This window comes from Mauremys reevesii, linkage group 4 (genome assembly GCF_016161935.1).
Source record: "Mauremys reevesii isolate NIE-2019 linkage group 4, ASM1616193v1, whole genome shotgun sequence".
Lineage (NCBI taxonomy): Eukaryota > Metazoa > Chordata > Testudines > Geoemydidae > Mauremys > Mauremys reevesii.
This window is the reverse complement of record NC_052626.1, coordinates 150,883,451-150,902,870: the sequence shown is the minus strand read 5'-3', so window position 1 is coordinate 150,902,870 and position 19,420 is coordinate 150,883,451. Positions and strand designations below refer to the sequence as shown.

The following is a 19,420-nucleotide window of genomic DNA, read 5'->3' as shown; positions in this document are numbered from 1 at the left end:
ACTCGGCCTGGCCCTGGCCCCTTCCAACGTGCGCCCCCAAGGGGAGTCCTGCCCCCCACCTCTGGAGAGTGCCGTGCTCTCAGCTGGGGGCATTAACTCGGCCTGGCCCTGGCCCCTTCCAACGTGCGCCCCCAAGGGGAGTCCTGCCCCCCACCTCTGGAGAGTGCCGTGCTCTCAGCTGGGGGCATTAACTGGTCCTGGCCCTGGCCCCTTCCAACGTGCGCCCCAAGGGGAGTCCTGCCCCCCACCTCTGGAGAGTGCCGTGCTCTCAGCTGGGGGCATTAACTGGTCCTGGCCCTGGCCCCTTCCAACGTGCGCCCCAAGGAGTCCTGCCCCCACCTCTGGAGAGTGCCGTGCTCTCAGCTGGGGCATTAACTCGGCCTGGCCCTGGCCCCTTCCAACGTGCGCCCCAAGGGGAGTCCTGCCCCCCACCTCTGCAGAGTGCCGTGCTCTCAGCTGGCGGCATTAACTCGCCTGGCCCTGGCCCTTTCCAACGTGCGCCCCAAGGGGAGTCCTGCCCCCCACCTCTGGAGAGTGCCGTGCTCTCAGCTGGGGCATTAACTGGTCCTGGCCCTGGCCCCTTCCCACGTGCGCCCCCACGGGGAGTCCTGCCCCCCACCTCTGGAGAGTGCCGTGCTCTCAGCTGGGGGCATTAACTCGGCCTGGCCCTGGCCCCTTCCAACGTGCGCCCCAAGGGGAGTCCTGCCCCCCACCTCTGGAGAGTGCCGTGCGCTCAGCTGGGGCGTTAACTCGGCCTGGCCCTGGCCCTTCCAACGTGCGCCCCAAGGGAGTCCTGCCCCCCACCTCTGGAGAGTGCCGTGCTCTCAGCTGGGGGCTTTAACTCGGCCTGGCCCTGGCCCCTTCCAACGTGCGCCCAAGGGAGTCCTGCCCCACCTCTGGAGAGTGCCGTGCTCTCATCTGGGGCATTAACTGGTCCTGGCCCTGGCCCTTCCAACGTGCGCCCCAAGGGGAGTCCTGCCCCACCTCTGCAGAGTGCCGTGCTCTCAGCTGGGGCATTAACTGGTCCTGGCCCTGGCCCTTCCAACGTGCGCCCCCAAGGGGAGTCCTGCCCCCCACCTCTGCAGAGTGCCGTGCTCTCAGCTGGGGGCATTAATTGGTCCTGGCCCTGGCCCCTTCCAACGTGCGCCCCCAAGGGGAGTCCTGCCCCCCACCTCTGGAGAGTGCCGTGCTCTCAGCTGGGGGCATTAATTGGTCCTGGCCCTGGCCCCTTCCAACGTGCGCCCCCAAGGGGAGTCCTGCCCCCCACCTCTGGAGAGAGCCGAGCTCTCAGCTGGGGTCATTAAATCGTCCTGGCCCTGGCCCCTTCCAACGCGCGCCCCCAAGGGGAGTCCTGCCCCCCACCTCTGGAGAGTGCCGTGCTCTCAGCTGGGGGCATTAACTCGGCCTGGCCCTGGCCCCTTCCAACGTGCGCCCCCAAGGGGAGTCCTGCCCCCCACCTCTGGAGAGTGCCGTGCTCTCAGCTGGGGGCATTAACTCGGCCTGGCCCTGGCCCCTACCAGTGAGAGCTTATCTCACACTCACTAGTCACACGCCCCAAAAGCCCCAGCGTGCCCCTCCAACCTCAGTTGCTCCCCCACTCTGAGCCCCCCGGCTGGGCAGTCAGCTGGACCGGACACCTGGGTTCCTCGCCTTGTCCTCCTGCCCCATTGCCCACATGCAACCTGGGGGAAGCCACCTGCCATGGGGATGGGCAGAAAACCCATTAGCCTAAGAGCTGAGGAGTGGGCTCTCCCTCGGGACCAGCCACCTTGGCACTGGGCCGTCCCACCAGGGTGGTGTGAAGAGAGCCTGGGCACCACCCCAAAGGACAAACTGGGGCCGGGCTGGGCCTGTCCCGTTCGTACCCCCCACCCTGTGTGAGAACCAGAGCAAGACTCCTGCTGAGAGGCGCAGTGAGAATCCAGAACGATACCACACAAGAACCCAAATCAAGGAGAGACAAAGCAGGCTGCTCCCTGCGGCAGGGAGAGACAAAGCAGGCTGCTCCCTGCGGCAGGAAGAGACAAAGCAGGCTGCTCCCTGCGGCCGGGAGAGACAAAGCAGGCTGCTCCCTGCGGCAGGGAGAGACAAAGCAGGCTGCTCCCTGCGGCAGAGAGAGACAAACCAGGCTGCTCCCTGCGGCAGAGAGAGACAAAGCACGCTGCTCTCTGGGGCTGGGAGAGACAAACCAGGCTCCTCCCTGCGGCCGGGAGAGACAAATCAGGCTGCTCCCTGCGGCCGGGAGAGACAAAGCAGGCTGCTCCCTGCGGCAGAGAGAGACAAAGCAGGCTGCTCCCTGCGGCAGGGAGAGACAAAGCAGGCTGCTCCCTGCGGCAGAGAGAGGCAAAGCAGGCTGCTCCTTGCGGCGGGGAGAGACAAAGCAGGCTGCTCCCTGCGGCGGGGAGAGACAAAGCAGGCTGCTCCCTGCGGCCGGGAGAGACAAAGCAGGCTGCTCCCTGCGGCAGAGAGAGACAAAGCAGGCTGCTCCCTGCGGCAGAGAGAGACAAAGCAGGCTGCTCCCTGCGGCAGGGAGACACAAAGCAGGCTGCTCCCTGCGGCAGGGAGACACAAAGCAGGCTGCTCCCTGCGGCCGGGAGAGACAAAGCAGGCTGCTCCCTGCGGCAGGGAGAGACAAAGCAGGCTGCTCCTTGCGGCAGGAAGAGACAAAGCAGGCTGCTCTCTGGGGCCGGGAGAGACAAAGCAGGCTGCTCCCTGCGGCAGGGAGACACAAAGCAGGCTGCTCCCTGCGGCAGGGAGAGACAAAGCAGGCTGCTCCCTGCGGCCGGGAGAGACAAAGCAGGCTGCTCCCTGCGGCGGGGAGAGACAAAGCAGGCTGCTCCCTGCGGCCGGGAGAGACAAAGCAGGCTGCTCCCTGTGGCAGAGAGAGACAAAGCAGGCTGCTCCCTGCGACAGGGAGACACAAAGCAGGCTGCTCCCTGCGGCAGGGAGACACAAAGCAGGCTGCTCCCTGCGGCAGGGAGACACAAAGCAGGCTGCTCCCTGCGGCCGGGAGAGACAAAGCAGGCTGCTCCCTGCGGCAGGGAGAGACAAAGCAGGCTGCTCCCTGCGGCAGGGAGAGACAAAGCAGGCTGCTCCCTGCGGCCGGGAGAGACAAAGCAGGCTGCTCCCTGCGGCTGGGAGAGACAAAGCAGGCTGCTCTCTGGGGCCGGGAGAGACAAAGTAGGCTGCTCCCTGCGGCAGGGAGAGACAAAGCAGGCTGCTCCTTGCGGCAGGAAGAGACAAAGCAGGCTGCTCTCTGGGGCCGGGAGAGACAAAGCAGGCTGCTCCCTGCGGCCGGGAGAGACAAAGCAGGCTGCTCCCTGCGGCAGGGAGAGACAAAGCAGGCTGCTCCCTGCGGCCGGGAGAGACAAAGCAGGCTGCTCCCTGCGGCAGGGAGAGACAAAGCAGGCTGCTCCCTGCGGCCGGGAGAGACAAAGCAGGCTGCTCCCTGCGGCCGGGAGAGACAAAGCAGGCTGCTCCCTGCGGCAGGGAGAGACAAAGCAGGCTGCTCCCTGCGGCAGGGAGAGACAAAGCAGGCTGCTCCCTGTGGCAGAGAGAGACAAAGCAGGCTGCTCCCTGCGGCCGGGAGAGACAAAGCAGGCTGCTCCCTGCGGCAGGGAGAGACAAAGCAGGCTGCTCCCTGCGGCAAAGGGCTTCCCTCACCCCCTTGCTCTAGGCTGGCTACCCCACTGACTCTCCACACTGACAAACTGCCCCCAAAAGGCCCCACCTCCACTGCACCCTGCAGCCAGCTCAGCTCTGTGTGAGTGTGGGGGGGTGGAAGCTGGACTGACTAACAGCATTAAAAGCTGCACTGGGTGAGCTGCATTCACACTAGCAGCACTTCGCTGTGCTGGGGGGACGGGATCGGGCGGTGAGAGCCTTGCGGGGGGGAGTTTTCTTAACGTGGAATTGCCAAAGGAGGGTCCCACAGGGTAGAATGGGGGGGGGTAAGGGAGCCCCCCCTATCTCGGGGAGCTGTGGGCAAGCAGAGGGATTCTGCCCCCAACCCAGACTGAAGCCCCCAATGGAGGAGGAGCTGAGCTGGGCTGTCTGGGGTCTGGGGGTCTCACTGTACCGGGGGGGGGGGGGCGTCCCATATCACCCAGCAAAGAGAGGCCCTGCCCTACATGGGGGGAATCTCCTGTAATGGATGCCAGTGATGGCCCATGAGACCCCAGCCCCAGCCCCCATGTTGGGATTGAACCCCAGAACGGGGGCCTACACCCCACAATTCCCCCTGTGAAGTTTGCCATTGTGAAAGTAGAGTGAATTATATTGTAAAAATAAGAATGGATTAAAGAAATGTTGTATGTACCTTTAAGCAGAAATAAGAAATGTTGAAATACAGGTGCCAGGAAAAGAAACATTAGGCATAAACAATGGTGCTAATGGCGAAACATTAACAGAAGATGGGTAGTAGTTAGTAAGGAAATAAGCTATGCAGGCCTAGCCCAGGTAAACTTATCTGATTCTGCTCCCTTTGTTACCTTGTTACGTTCTCACCCTTTATCTGTATAAATAAGACAGTTTGTGTCTTGCATGGTGCTCACATTATCTGGGTGTCATTAGCAGAGCGCTGTGCTAATAAAACAGAGTGGTCTGACAAACTGAGTCCTGAGTCTAACTTTGACACCATCCCATAATACCCCCAGCCCCATATGCTCGGTGCCCCAGAGAGGGGGGGTTAGTCCTCCCCCCACAATGGGGCTCTGGGAACCAAGGTTCCTGCACCTCAAATTTCCACCTTAAAAGCTTTGGAGGGGACACCCCAAGAAACCCCCTGCCCCACCTCTGCGGAGGGGCTGAGTTGCAGGGAGCACCCACTGGGGGTCACCAGTGGGATGTGAACCCAGGACCCTAATCAGAGACATGGCACTGAGCCCTCTGCATCTGAACCCAGGCGTCGGGGCTCCCAGCCCCCCGCTGCTCTAACCACCAGCCCCCACTCCCCTCCCCGAGCCAGGAGCGAACACAGGCGTCCGGGCTCCCAGCCCCTGTGCCAGCCAGCAGATGTTGGCCAGGCGGATTTATGCAGCAGCTGCCCTGTTCGGGATGGCGATAGGTCAGGGGGGTGAGGATAATCCCCTGGCGTGGGAGCGACTATAAACCCCCCACCCAGCCTGGCACGGCCGCCTCCTCCTCCAGCCTCCGGGGCAGCAGCTGGCACCATGCAGAACGCCCTGGGGCCCGCCTGCATCTTCCTGCGCAAGGGCATCGCCGAGAAGCATGGGGTGAGACGCCTGGTTCTGCCAGGGGAGCGGGGGCTGGGCGCCAGGACACCTGGGTTCTCTCCCGGCTCTGAGAGGAGAGTGGGGGCTGGTGGTTAGAGCAGGGGGGCTGGGAGCCAGGACGCCTGGGTTCTCTCCCCGGCTGTGGTACAGGAGGGGGGCTGGTGGTTAGAGCAGGGGGTGCTGGGCGCCAGGACGCCTGGGTTCTCTCCCCGGCTCTGGGAGGGGATGGGGGCTGGTGGGTCAGAGCAGGGGGGGCTGGGCGCCAGGACGCCTGGGTTCTCTCCCTGGCTCTGGGAGGGGAAGGGGGCTGGTGGTTAGAGCGAGGAGGGGCTGGGAGCCAGGACTCCTGGGTTCTCTCCCCGGCTCTGGGAGGGGAGTGGGGTCTGGTGGTTAGAGCGAGGAGGGGCTGGGAGCCAGGACTCCTGGGTTCTCTCCCCGGCTCTGGGAGGGGAGTGGGGTCTGGTGGTTAGAGCGAGGAGGGGTTGGGAGCCAGGACTCCTGGGGTCTCTCCTGGCTCTGGGAGGGGAGTGGGGGCTGGTGGGTTAGAGCAGGGGGGGCTGGGCGCCAGGACTCCTGGGTTCTCTCCTGGCTCTGGGAGGGGAGTGGGGGCTGGTGGTTAGAGCAGGGGGGCTGGGTGCCAGGACTCCTGGGTTCTCTCCCTGGCTCTGGGAGGGGAGTGGGGGCTGGTGGGTTAGAGCAGGGAGGCTGGGAGCCAGGACTCCTGGGTTCTCTCCCTGGCTCTGGGAGGGGAGTGGGGCCTGGTGGGTTAGAGCAGTGGGGGCTGGGAGCCAGGACTCCTGGGTTCTCTCCCTGGCTCTGGGAGGGGAGTGGGAGCTGGTGGGTTAGAGCAGGGGGGACTGGGAGCCAGGACTCCTGGGTTCTCTCCCCAGGGCTGGGAGGGGAGTGGGGCCTGGTGGGTTAGAGCAGGGGGCCTGGGAGCCAGGACTCCTGGGTTCTCTCCCCGGCTCTGGGAGGGGATTGGGGCTGGTGGGTTAGCGCTGGGGGGCTGGCAGCCAGGACTCCTGGGTTCTCTCCCCGGCTCTGGGAGGGGATGGGGGCTGGTGGGTTAGAGCAGGGGGGCGGGAGCCAGGACTCCTGGGTTCTCTCCCCGGCTCTGGGAGGGGAGTGGGGGCTGGTGGGTCGGAGCAGGGGGGGCTGGGAGCCAGGACTCCTGGGTTCTCTCCCCGGCTCTGGGAGGGGATGGGGGCTGGTGGTTAGAGCAGGGCAGGGGGCTGAGGGGCCGGACACCTGGGTTCTCTCCCCTGCAGGACCGCACTGGGTCCATGAGTGTGTCTCTTTATTCCAGCACCGGGAGCTGGGAGCGGATGAAATCGAAGGTGAGACGAGACGCCCGTGGGAGGGGAGTGGGATCTGGGGATTGAAGCAGGGAAGGAGGGTGGGGCTGGGAGCCCGGACGCCTGGGTTCTCGCTGCAGCCCAAAGGGGAGAGGGGCCTCGCAGGTTGGTGCGCAGGAGCCCCCAGTACTAGCCCCACCCCCAGGAGGGCTGTGGGGGAACACGGGTGTTGCTGGCATCCCAGGACGCCTGGGTTCTGTCCCTGGCTCGGGGAGGGGTCCCAGCACTCCCGGGTCCTGGTGGAGGCGGGGCTCAGCCCCGGGGGGGGGGGCTCAGCCGGGTCGGGGGGGTCAGCTCAGCACGGGGGGGGGCTCAGCCTAGCGGGGGGGCTCAGCCGGGTCATGGGGGCTCGGCACAGCTGGGGAGGGGCACAGCCTGGGGAGGGGCTCTGCCCAGCGGGGGGGTGCTCAGCCCAGCGGGGGCTCGGCCCAGCCGGGCAGGGGCTCAGCCCAGCGGGGGCTCAGGGGCTCAGCCCAGCGGGGAGGGCTCAGCCCAGCGGGGGCTCGGCTCAGCCGGGAAGGGGGCTCGGCCCAGCGGGGGCTCAGCCCAGCGGGGGTCAGCCCAGCCGGGGCCTCAGCCCAGCCGGGGGGAGCTCAGCCCAGCGGGGGCTCAGCCCAGCAGGGGCCTCGGCCCAGCACGGGGCTCAGCCCGGCCCCCAGCAGAGCTGCGCGAGGCCTTCGCGGAGTTCGACAGGGACGGGGACGGGCTGATCGGCTGCAGGAGCTGGGCCAGCTGATGCGCACCATGGGCTACATGCCGACCGAGATGGAGCTGCTGGAGCTCTCGCAGCAGATCCACATGAACCGTGAGCCGGGGGCGGCGGGGGCAGGGCTCCCGGCAGGGCGGGGCTCCTAGCAAGGGGGTGCCTGGGAAGGGGCTCCTAGCAGGGGTGCCCGGCAGGGTGGGGCTCCTAGCAGGGGTGCCTGGGAGGGGGGGCTCCCGGCAGGGTGGGGCTCCCAGCAGGGGGGTGCCCGGGAGGGCTCAGGGCTCCAAGCCGGGGGGTGCCGGGGAGGGGGCAGGGCTCCTGGCAGGGGGGTGCCCGGGAGGGGGCCAGGCTCCTAGCAGGGGGGTGCCCGGGAGTGGGTGGGGCTCCTGGCAGGGGGGTGCCTGGGAGGGGGCCAGGCTCCGAGCAGCGGGGTGCCCGGGTGTGGGGGGGGCTCCTGGCAGGGGTGCCTGGGAGGGGGCCAGGCTCCTAGCAGGGGGGTGCCCGGGAGTGGGTGGGGCTCCTGGCAGGGGGGTGCCTGGGAGGGGGCCAGGCTCCTAGCAGGGGGATGCCCAGGAGGGGACCAGGCTCCCAGCAGGGGGGTGCCCGGGAGGGATCAGGGCTCCTAGCAGGGGGATGCCCGGGAGGGGGCCAGGCTCCTGGCAGGGGGGTGCCCGGGAGGGGTCAGGCTCCCAGCAGGGGGGTGCCCGGAGGGATCAGGGCTCCTAGCAGGGGGGTGCCTGGGAGTGGGCGGGGCTCCCAGCAGGGCAGTGCCCGGGAGGGGTCAGGGCCCCTGGCAGTGGGGGTGCCTGGGAGGGATCAGGGCTCCTGGCAGGGGTGTGCCCGGGAGTGGGCGGGGCTCCTGGCAGGGACCCCCCCGGCTGACACCCACCCCCCGTTGCAGTGGGGGGCCGGGTGGATTTTGAAGACTTCGTGGAGCTGATGACACCCAAGCTGCTGGCCGAGACAGCCGGGATGATCGGGCTGCAGGAGATGAGGGACGCCTTCAAGGAGGTGAGGGAGAGAGAACCCAGGAGTCCTGGCTCCCAGCACCCCCTGCTCTCACCCACCAGCCCCCACTCCCCTCCCCTCGCCAGGGAGAGAACCCAGGAGTCCTGGCTCCCAGCACCCCCTGCTCTCACCCACCAGCCCCCACTCCCCTCCCACAGCCAGGGAGAGAACCCAGGAGTCCTGGCTCCCAGCACCCCCTGCTCTCACCCACCAGCACCCACTCCCCTCCCCTCGCCAGGGAGAGAACCCAGGAGTCCTGGCTCCCAGCACCCCCTGCTCTCACCCACCAGCACCCACTCCCCTCCCCTTGCCAGGGAGAGAACCCAGGCGTCCAGGCTCCCAGCCCCTGGCTCTAACCCCCCACCCAGAACCAGGCGAGAACCCAGGCGTCCAGGCTCCCAGCCCCTGGCTCTAACCCCCCTCCCAGGGCTGGGAGCGAACCCAGGAGTCCTGACGCCCCCCCGCTCCCGTCCCCCCGCAGTTTGACGCCAACGGGGACGGGGAGATCACGCTGGAGGAGCTGCAGCTGGCCATGCAGCGCCTCATGGGCGAGCGACTCACCCCCCGCGAGATCAGCGACGTGGTCAAGGAGGCCGACATCAACGGGGACGGGACCGTCGACTTCGAGGGTGCGTGGGGCGCCCTGGGGGATTGTGGGTAACGCGCCCACACGGGTCGGGCCCCATGGCCCTGGGGGATTCTGGGTAACGCGCCGCTCGGCCAGCGCCCACACGGGTCAGGCCCCATGGCCCTGGGGGATTCTGGATAACGCGCCGCTCGGCCAGCGCCCACACGGGTCGGGCCCCATGGCCCTGGGGGATTCTGGGTAACGCGCCGCTCGGCCAGCGCCCACACGGGTCGGGCCCCTGGCCCTGGGGGATTATGGGTAACGCGCCGCTCGGCCAGCGCCCACCCGGGTCGGGCCCCATGGCCGTGGGGGATTGTGGGTAACGCGCCGCTCGGCCAGCGCCACACGGTCGGGCCCCTTGGCCCTGGGGGATTGTGGGTAACGCGCCGCTCGGCCAGCGCCCACACGGGTCGGGCCCCTGGCCCTGGGGGATTGTGGGTAACGCGCCGCTCGGCCAGCGCCCACACGGGTCGGGCCCCATGGCCCTGGGGGATTGTGGGTAACGCGCCGCTCGGCCAGCGCCCACACGGGTCGGGCCCCATGGCCCTGGGGGATTGTGGGTAACGCGCCGCTCGGCCAGCGCCCACACGGGTCGGGCCCCTGGCCCTGGGGGATTGTGGGTAACGCGCTCGGCCAGCGCCACGCGGGTCGGGCCCTGGCCCTGGGGATTGTGGGTAACGCGCCGCCGGCCAGAGCCCACACGGTCGGGCCCCCGGGCCCTGGGGGATTGTGGGTAACGCGCCGCTCGGCCAGAGCCCACACGGGTCGGGCCCCATGGCCCTGGGGGATTGTGGGTAACGCGCCGCTCGGCCAGCGCCCACACGGGTCGGGCCCCTGGCCCTGGGGGATTGTGGGTAACGCGCCGCTCGGCCAGCGCCCACACGGGTCGGGCCCCTGGCCCTGGGGGATTGTGGGTAACGCGCCGCTCGGCCAGCGCCCACACGGGTCGGGCCCCTGGCCCTGGGGGATTGTGGGTAACGCGCCGCTCGGCCAGAGCCCGCACGGGTCGGGCCCCTGGCCCTGGGGGATTGTGGGTAACGCGCCGCTCGTCCAGCGCCACACGGGTCGGGCCCTGGCCCTGGGGATTGTGGGTAACGCGCCGCTCGCCAGAGCCGCACGGTTCGGGCCCCTGGCCCTGGGGGATTGTGGGTAACGCGCCGCTCGGCCAGAGCCCGCACGGGTCGGGCCCCATGGCCCTGGGGGATTGTGGGTAACGCGCCGCTCGGCCAGCGCCCACACGGGTCGGGCCCCTGGCCCTGGGATTGTGGGTAACGCGCTCGGCCAGCGCCACACGGTCAGGCCCCTGGCCCTGGGGATTGTGGGTAACGCGCCGCTCGGCCAGAGCCACACGGTCGGGCCCCATGGCCCTGGGGATTGTGGGAAACGCGCCGCTCGGCCAGAGCCCACACGGGTCGGGCCCCTGGCCCTGGGGGATTGTGGGTAACGCGCCGCTCGCCAGCGCCACGCGGGTCGGGCCCCTGGCCCTGGGGATTGTGGGTAACGCGCCGCTCGGCCAGCGCCACACGGTCGGGCCCCATGGCCCTGGGGATTGTGGGTAACGCGCCGCCAGCCAGCGCCACACGGGTCGGGCCCATGGCCTGGGGGATTGTGGGTAACGCGCCGCCGCCAGCGCCCACACGGTCAGGCCCCATGGCCCTGGCAGGGATTGTGGGTAACGCGCCGCCGCCAGCGCCACACGGGTCGGGCCCCTGGCCCTGGGGATTGTGGGTAACGCGCCGCTCGGCCAGCGCCACACGGGTCGGGCCCCTGGCCCTGGGGATTGTGGGTAACGCGCCGCTCGCCAGCGCCACACGGGTCGGGCCCCTGGCCCTGGGGATTGTGGGTAACGCGCCGCCGCCAGCGCCACACGGGTCGGGCCCCTGGCCCTGGGGATTGTGGGTAACGCGCCGCTCGGCCAGCGCCACACGGGTCGGGCCCTGGCCCGGGGGATTGTGGGAAACGCGCCGCTCGGCCAGAGCCCACACGGGTCGCGCCCCTGGCCCTGGGGGATTGTGGGAAACGCGCCGCTCGGCCAGAGCCCACACGGGTCGCGCCCCTGGCCCTGGGGGATTGTGGGTAACGCGCCACTCGGCCAGAGCCCGCACAGGTCGGGCCCCATGGCCCTGGGGGATTGTGGGTAACGTGCCGCTCGGCCAGCGCCCACGCGGGTCGGGCCCCATGGCCCTGGCAAGGGATTGTGGGTAACGCGCCGCTCGGCCAGCGCCCACACGGGTCGGGCCCCATGGCCCTGGCAAGGGATTGTGGGTAACGCGCCGCTCGGCCAGAGCCCACACGGGTCAGGCCCCATGGCCCTGGGGGATTGTGGGTAACGCGCCGCTCGGCCAGCGCCCACACGGGTCGGGCCCCCTGGCCCTGGGGGATTGTGGGTAACGCGCCGCTCGGCCAGCGCCCACACGGGTCGGGCCCCCAGGCCCTGGGGGATTGTGGGTAACGCGCCGCTCGGCCAGCGCCCACACGGGTCGGGCCCCCTGGCCCTGGGGGATTGTGGGTAACGCGCCGCTCGGCCAGCGCCCACACGGGTCGGGCCCCCTGGCCCTGGGGGATTGTGGGTAACTCGCTGCTCAGCCAGAGCCCACACGGGTCGAGCCCCATGGCCCTGGGGGATTGTGGGTAACGCGCCGCTCGGCCAGCGCCCGCACGGGTCGGGCCCCTGGCCCTGGCAAGGGATTGTGGGTAACGCGCCGCTCGGCCAGCGCCCACACGGGTCGGGCCCCATGGCCCTGGGGGATTGTGGGTAACGCGCCGCTCGGCCAGAGCCTGCACAGGTCGGGCCCCATGGCCCTGGGGGATTGTGGGTAACGCGCCGCTCGGCCAGCGCCCAGACGGGTCGGGCCCCCTGGCCCTGGGGGATTGTGGGTAACTCGCTGCTCAGCCAGAGCCCACACGGGTCGGGCCCCCTGGCCCTGGGGGATTGTGGGTAACGCGCCGCTCGGCCAGCGCCCACACGGGTCGGGCCCCCTGGCCCTGGGGGATTGTGGGTAACGCGCCGCTCGGCCAGCGCCCACACGGGTCGGGCCCCCTGGCCCTGGGGGATTGTGGGTAACGCGCCGCTCGGCCAGCGCCCACGCGGGTCAGGCCCCATGGCCCTGGCAAGGGGTTGTGGGCTGGTGTTGGAGGGCCATGGCCTGCCAGCTCTCAGAGAGGATTGTGGGTAAGGCAGGCTTGGGGTGAGTGGCCAAGGGATCCCCTGATGGGGCAGCTCCATGGGGCTGGGATTCCACCCCCCCCAGGCATCGGTACTAATGGGGGCCTTTGCCCTGCAGAGTTTGTGAAGATGATGTCACGCTGAGGGGGGCTGAGCCCCCCCCCCGAGATCAAAGACTGACCTTGGACAGGGGGTTGAGCCCGACGCTGTCAAGACACCACCAAGATTAACCCCCAAATCGCAACCTCCAGCTCCCCTCACCTCCCTGCCAGCTACCCCCAGAGCCCCCCCAGAGCCTTCCCTGGCCTCCCCCACACCCTGTCCCCCAGACCTCCAGCTCCCCTCACCTCCCTGCCAGCTACCCCCAGACCCCTCCCCCAGCCTCCCCCACACCCTGTCCCCAGACCTCCAGCCCCCACCACCTCCCTGCCTGCTACCCCCAGAGCCCCCCAGAGCCTTCCCTGGCCTCCTCGCCCCCAGACCCCTCCCACAGCCTGTCCCCCAGACCTCCAGCCCCCCAGCGCTCACACACCTCCCCCTCCACTCCCCACAGCCCTTCCCTTCCTGTCCCCCCTTCCCCATGGCTCTCTGGATCCCGCTGTCCCCCCAGCTCTCCTCCCCAGGCCCCTCCGCTGCAGACACGCAGCCCTTGTGTGCAATAAAAGCCGTGTGCTGAACCCAGACGTCCGAGGGAGGCTTTCTTGGCCAGGGGATCAGGGTTACAACCCGGCAGCGGGGCCTTGGGAGGCCGAGCCGAATGCAGAGCGCAGGGCTTAGAGACGATAATCACAGCCCGCGGGGACAACATATGGATGGGAATAACCGGCTTAGCATGGGTGGCGGGGGGGGGGGGGGCCTGGGCTGGGCTGGGCTGGCAGGGGCGGGGGGTCGGGAGTGAGGGGCACCGGCAGAGCTGGGGGGGGGCCCAGGGCTGCCAGGGGCTGCGGGTCGGGAGTGAGGGGCACCAACATGGGGGTCCTGGCAGCCCGTCCCCCAGTCCTCCCCAGGCACAGCTGTCTGTCATTAGGGGCTGAGATTAAATTGCGGCTTCAGCTCCAATCCTGAGAGTTTTTAATCCGGAAATATCGTTAAATGAAACGAGCAGCCGAGCCGGATAATCCCCCTGGCACCCTGGGATTGCTCCAGCACCTGGGTGTCCTGGGGCTGAGGGGGCTGGAAGGCTGAGATCGGGGACGTGGGGGGGTCCGTACGTCTGTGGCACTGCAGGGAGATGGACGTACCCGCAGCCCCCTGCCAGCCCAGCCCTGCCAGTGCCCCTCACTCCCGACCCGCAGCCCCTGCAGGTGCCCCTCACTCCCGACCCGCAGCCCCTGCCAGCCCTGGGCCCGTGCCCAGCTCTCTACCACTCACTCCCCTCCATTCAGTTCCTGCTCCCTGGCGCCACACCCTGCGCTCGGGGGTACAGACACATCCTGCTCTCGTGGGAGGGGCTGAGACCCTGCACCCCACCAGGGCCGCCCAGAGGATTCAGGGGGCCTGGGGCAAAGCAATTATAGGGGCCCCTTCCATAAAAAAAAGTTGCAATACTATAGAATCCTGTATTCTCGTGGGGGCCCCTGAGGGGCCCGGGGCCAACTGCCCCACTTGCCCCCCCATCTGGGCCACCCTGCACCCCACACAACAGGGGCCCCGATCTCGCTCCCCGCGGCTCTGCCCCGCGCCCAGCTCAATGGGCCCCGATCTCGCTCCCCGCAGGTCTGCGCCACACCCAGCCCCCCAGTCTCGCTCCATCCCCGCTGGTGTGAGCGGTGGGATCCAGTGCCCTTGGGCTGAGGGGTCAGTTCACAGCTGGGCCCCGGCCGGGCTGCCGGCTCCCATTCAGGCCCCGATCCCTGGAGCTCTCACACCTGCTGGCCCTGTTCCCTGGCGCAGGCCGCGGAGGCTGGCCCCATACACTGTGTGTGCCCCACTGAGAGTCCTGGAGAGAAGGGCTGGGAACCCCAGTGCAGGGGGAAGGGGAGTCATAGTCTGTGACCCAGGACTCCTGGGTTCTCTCCCTGGCTCTGGGAGGGGAGTGGGGGCTGGTGGGTTAGAGCAGGGGGGCTGGGAGCCAGGACTCCTGGGTTCTCTCCCCGGCTCTGGGAGGGGAGTGGGGCTGGTGTGTTAGAGCGGGGGGGCTGGGAGCCAGGACTCCTGGGTTCTCTCCTAGCTCTGGGAGGGGAGTGGGGCCGGTGGGTTAGAGCCAGGACTCCTGGGTCCCAAGCTGCTCTCTGTGATGTTGTCAGAGTGGGCTCCACCCCTTCGTTAGCACTGATTGCAGCAGGGTGTGGCTGGGCAGTGCCGGGGGAGGGGCTATATCAGACCCCTGTGGAGCCCAGCAGGGAGCTAGTGAGCAGGGGGAGGGGGTTTCCCTGGGGCAGCGCCTTAGGGGGCAGTGGGTCTTGCACGGCTGGGCTGGGTGCCTGGGGTCCCCCAGGGGTGAGCTCCCTGCCCCCCCAGCCATGGGCGAGTCCCCCGTGCGGGTGGAGGTGCTGACCCAAGTAAGGGGGAGGGGCTCTGGGGTGTCACGGTGGGGGGGGAGGTGCTGACCCAGGTAAGGGGGAGGGGTGGAGGGCTGTGTTGGGGAAGGTGAGGGACCCCCGGGGTCGCACAGCTGGGGCGGGGGCAGCAAGGCTCTGGACGGTGGGGGGGAGGTGCTGACCCAGGTAAGGGGGAGGGGCTCTGGATGGTGGGGGGGAGGTGCTGACCCAGGTAAGGGGGAGGGGCTCTGGACGGTGGGGGGGCGGTGCTGACCCAGGTAAGGGGGAGGGGCTCTGGGGTGTCAAGGTGGGGGACCCCCGGGGTCGCACAGCTGGGGCGGGGGCAGCAAGGCTCTGGATGGTGGGGGGTGCCCCTGTAACCCCTCTCTCCCCCCAGCTGCAGCACCACGGCATCCCCCCGGAGCAGATCACCTACCCTCGCGTCACCCTCTCCGCGCCCTGGCGGCTCTGCGTGCGGCACGGCCCCCCCGCCGGGGCCCGGGTCACCCTGCTCGACCTGCGGGAGCCCCACGGCGCAGCCACCCCCAGCTGGCCCCTGCACCAGGCCCAGGGCGCGCTGGCCCACCCCAGCCAGCCCCTGCTGGCCCTACGAGGTACGGCGGGGGGCAGCCCAGGCCAGACCCCCCAGGCCAGGGAACAGGGTGGGGGGTGTCCCGGGCTGACTGGTAATGGCATCAACTCCCCATGGAGGCCCTGGCCTGACCCTCAGCCCCATGGCCTCAGTGCACCCCAATGGGGGCCTCGCCTCATCTCCTCCATGGATCAGGTGACCTGCCTGTGCCTGCCTGTGGCCCCGTGGGGCCGGGCCCTTACCCGCCTGTGGTCCCCGGGCGGATGGGCCATGGGGCCTGACCTGCCTCTGCCCGCAGCGGGCCGTGGGGATGGGCCAGGCCGGGCCCCGGGCCCTGACCCGCCTCTGCCCGCAGCCCTGTGGCCCCGTGGGCCGGGGCCTGTGGCCGTGGGGGGCCCGGTCCCGGCGCTGACCCGTCTCTGCCCACAGCGGGCCGTGGGGACGGGCTGTGGGGATGGGCCATGGGGCCGGGCCCCGGGGCGCTGACCCGTCTCTGCCCGCAGCGGGCCGTGGGGATGGGCCCCGGGCCCCTGACCCGTCTCTGCCCGCAGCAGGCTGTGTGGCACAGGTGTTCGACGTGGCGCAGCGCTGCCTGCGCTGGCAGTGGACCTTTGCCCACCCCCTGGAGTTCTGGGCCTGGCTGGAGCCCACCACGCTGGCGCTGGTGACGGAGGAGGAGGTGTTCCACTGGGCCCTCAGCCGTGAGCCGCCGCTGGGCACCCTGCGGGGGTGGTGGGGGGGCTGGTCATTGGGGGACCAGCCTGGGGAGCGGGACTGGTCAGAGTGTGGGGGGGTGTCTGGCTGGGGGTGTTGTGGGGAGGGGGCTGGTCAGTGTTGGGGTCAGGCAGGGGTGCCATGGGGAGGGCCGGCTGGCGTGGGAGGGTCAGGAGGAAATGCTGTGGGGAGGGGGCCGGTTGGCGTGTGGGGTCAGACAGAGGGTGCCATGGGGAGGGCTGGTCGGCGTGGGGGTGAGGCAGGGGTGCTGGTCGGCGTGGGGTCAGGAAGGTGCTGTGGGAGGGGCTGGTCGGCGTGGGGTGAGGCAGGGGTGCTGGTCGGCGTGGGGGTCAGGAAGGGTGCTGTGGGAGGGCTGGTCGGCGTGGGGGTGAGGCAGGGGTGCTGGTCGGCGTGGGGGTCAGGAAGGGGTGCTGTGGGAGGGGGCTGGTCGGCGTGGGGGTCAGGCAGGAGATGCTGTGGGGAGGCGGGCTGGTCGGCGTGGGGATGGGCAGGGGTGCCGGGGCTGGTTGGTGTGGGGTCAGGAAGGGGTGCTGTGGGAGGGGGCTGGTCGCCGTGGGGGTGAGGCAGGGGTGCTGGTCGGCGTGGGGTCAGGCAGGAGATGCTGTGGGGAGGCGGGCTGGTTGGCGTGGGGGGATGGGCAGGGGTGCCGGGGGGGGGCTGGTTGGCAGGGGGTGCCGTGGGGGGGGCAGAGGGCTCTCTAAGCCCCTAACTCTAGTTCTTACCCCCCCGGGCGGCAGGCCCGAAGCCGCGGCGTCAGTTCTGGCGCCATGAGCGGCTGTGGCGCACGGAGGTGGTGGGATACCAGCGGGACGCCAGCGGGCTCTGGCTGGCGCTGTCCACGCTGGGCCTGGACCAGGTAAGCCCCCCCCCCCCCGCCAGTTGCCCCCAGGATCCCAGCGGCCCCTGTGCCCGGCTGACCCCGTGTCTCTCCCCAGAAGGGCCAGGTGGTGGGGCTGACCCAGCTGCACTGGCGGGGGGGGCGGCTCTCCCAGGTCATCGAGGCCCAGGCGGTGGCGCTGCCCCAGCACAGCTTCTCCAGGAACCCTCACCCCTCCTCCGCCCTGCTGGCCGCCGTCCGGCACGGGGCAGAGCGCAACGGGCAGGTGCGTGGCGGGGCAGGGGGCTCCCGGAGGGTTGTGGGTAGTGCCGGGGTGGGTGGTAGTGGAAGGGCGGCGGGGCAGGTGGCTCCCGGAGGGTTGTGGGTAGTGCCGGGGTGGGTGGGAGTGGAAGGGCGGGGCAGGTGGCTCCCGGAGGGTTGTGGGTAGTGCCGGGGTGGGCGGGAGTGGAGAGGGGCTGGCGGCTCCCAGAGGGTTGTGGGTAGTGCCGGGGTGGGCGGGAGTGGAGGGGCCTGGCTCCCGGAGGTTGTGGGTAGTGCCGGGGTGGGTGGGAGTGGAAGGGCGGGGCAGGTGGCTCCCGGAGGTTGTGGGTAGTGCCGGGGTGGGCGGGAGTGGAGGGGCTGGCGGCTCCCAGAGGTTGTGGGTAGTGCCGGGGTGGGCGGGAGTGGAGGGCCTGGCTCCCGGAGGGTTGTGGGTAGTGCCGGGTGGGCGGGAGTGGAAGGGCGGGGCAGGGGCTCCCGGAGGGTTGTGGGTAGTGCCGGGGTGGGCGGGAGTGGAGGGTTGTGGGTAGGGCGGGGGTGGGCGGGAGTGGAAGGGCGGGGCAGGTGGCTCCCGGAGGGTTGTGGGTAGTGCCGGGTGGGCGGGAGGAGGGGGCTGGCGGCTCCCAGAGGGTTGTGGGTAGTGCCGGGGTGGGCGGGAGGAGGGGCCTGGCTCCCGGAGGTTGTGGGTAGTGCCGGGGTGGGCGGGAGTGGAGGGGCCTGGCTCCCGGAGGGTTGTGGGTAGTGCCGGGTGGGCGGGAGTGGAAGGGCGGGGCAGGGGGCTCCCGGAGCATTGTGGGTAGTGCCGGGGTGGGCAGGAGTGGAAGGGCGGGGCAGGTGGCTCCCGGAGGTTGTGGGTAGTGCCGGGGTGGGCGGGAGCGGAGGGGGCCTGGCTCCCGGAGGGTTGTGGGTAGTGCCGGGGTGGGCGGGAGTGGAAGGGCGGGGCCGGGGGCTCCCGGAGGGTTGTGGGTAGTGCCGGGGTGGGTGGGAGTGGAGGGGCGCTGGCTCCCAGAGGGTTGTGGGTAGTGCCGGGGTGGGCGGGAGTGGAAGGGCGGGGCAGGGGGCTCCAGGAGGGTTGTGGGTAGTGTCGGGGTGGGCGGGAGTGGAGGTGGGAGGGGGCAGTGCCAGGGCAGGGGGGAGACGGGGGCTGCACCCATCTGACCCCCCCCCCCTCTCTCTCAGTTCCACGTGGTGGAGCTGGGCCCGCACCAGCCAGGCAACGCCGCCCTGCTCAGTGCCCGCGCCAGCCTGGCCTTCAGGGGGGCCCGGCCCGGGGACTTCCCCAGCGCCGTGCAGGTGAGCCGGGAGCAGGGGGTGGGGGGGCGCCTGGCAGCAGCGTGGGGCTCGTGACCCCAGCCCCTCTCCTCACCTCCCCGCAGTTCGCCCCACGGCTGGGCCTGGCCCTGGTGCTCACCAAGCACGCGCTGCTCTTCCTGGCCGACGTGGAGACCGCCCAGCCCCTGCACCGCGTCCAGCTGGCCTGGGACATCGTCTTCGCCACGGTGCCCGACCCGGCCCGCCACGGCCTCGTGGGGGTGTGCCGCAGCGGCAAGGTCAGCCGGGGGCGGCCTGCCCGGGGGGGGGCTGGGATGGGGGCCGGGGGCGGGGGGGTGAGAGCCCTGGGCAGCTCCAGCCCTGCACCCCTGACGGCCCCTCTCTCCTTCCCCACCCCCTCTGCAGGTGCTGTCGGTCTCGCTGGGCCTGGACCCCCTCCTGCAGCTGCTGTCGCGCCGCCCTGCCAGCCTCTATCTCACCCAGCGCCTGCTGCAGCTGGTGGGGCGGGCGCCGGGGGGCTCTGTCGGGAGGGGTGAAAGCAGGGCCTGGCCTGAGTCTCCCGGCAGCCCCAGGGGCTGGGGAGGGGAGGAGTCGGCCTGAGGTTCCTAGCCGTGGGGATGAGGAGGTGGGGGGGTGATTGGAACCTGTCGGGGTGGGTAGGAGACCCGCTCTGCAGCTCTCCTGTCACTGACTGGGGGCACCCCAGCTGCAATGTCCTGCGTCCTCCTGGGTTTTACAATAAACGGAAGAAGCGGGAGCCCCGCGCTGGGGCGGGCACCCGGCATCCCGCGGGGTGGGTCTCCCCCTGGGGGGCGGGGGGGGAGGAGAATGTCGGTCTCTCTGGCTGGGAGCCCGGAGCAGGGGGCTCTGGTTAGATAACGGGGGAGGGGGGGGAATGTCTCTGCCTGGGAGCCTGGAGCAGGGGGCTCCGGTTAGATAATGGGGGCGGGGAATGTCTCTGCCTGGGAGCCTGGAGCAGGGGCTCTGGTTAGATAACGGGGGGGGGGAATGTCTCTGCCTGGGAGCCTGGAGCAGGGGCTCTGGTTAGATAACGGGGAAATGTCTCTGGCTTGGAGCCCGGAGCAGGGGGCTCCGGTTAGATGCCGGGGGGGCAGGGGGGAATGTCTCTGCCTGGGAGCCCGGAGCAG

At 70.0% G+C, this 19,420-nt stretch overlaps 2 protein-coding genes across 3 annotated transcripts; both read left to right on the top strand.

The window, feature by feature from the left end:
* Window positions 1-5,152: 5,152 nt before the first annotated feature.
* LOC120404662 (calcium-binding protein 5-like) lies at window positions 5,153-12,381 on the top strand. The gene is given in 7 exon segments (XM_039537536.1): window positions 5,153-5,234; window positions 6,541-6,571; window positions 7,252-7,302; window positions 7,305-7,394; window positions 8,197-8,306; window positions 8,785-8,932; window positions 12,216-12,381. Coding segments are annotated over 7 exon segments (519 nt in total). The 5' UTR covers window positions 5,153-5,171; the 3' UTR covers window positions 12,242-12,381.
* A 2,074-nt stretch (window positions 12,382-14,455) lies between these two features.
* On the top strand, window positions 14,456-18,884 carry LOC120404661 (clathrin heavy chain 1-like). Of its 2 annotated transcripts, XM_039537534.1 has the most exons (8): window positions 14,456-14,598; window positions 14,975-15,191; window positions 15,721-15,870; window positions 16,642-16,760; window positions 16,840-17,007; window positions 18,180-18,293; window positions 18,377-18,550; window positions 18,678-18,884. In XM_039537534.1, exons 1-8 carry the CDS (start codon window positions 14,560-14,562, stop codon window positions 18,870-18,872), a joined length of 1,176 nt encoding a protein of 391 aa, XP_039393468.1. In that variant the 5' UTR covers window positions 14,456-14,559; the 3' UTR covers window positions 18,873-18,884. The 2 variants fall into 2 exon arrangements, with proteins under 2 accessions (XP_039393468.1, XP_039393469.1); XM_039537535.1 differs by lacking the exon at window positions 18,180-18,293.
* The last annotated feature ends 536 nt before the right edge of the window (window positions 18,885-19,420 follow it).

Coding starts and splice junctions, on each gene's coding strand:
- LOC120404661 (XM_039537534.1), top strand. CDS start 14,560: ATGGGCGAGTCCCCCGTGCGGGTGGAGGTGCTGACCCAA. Junction 17,008..18,179: donor GGGCAGAGCGCAACGGGCAG/GTGCGTGGCGGG, acceptor CCTCTCTCTCAG/TTCCACGTGGTGGAGCTGGG. Junction 18,551..18,677: donor GGGTGTGCCGCAGCGGCAAG/GTCAGCCGGGGG, acceptor CCCCCTCTGCAG/GTGCTGTCGGTCTCGCTGGG.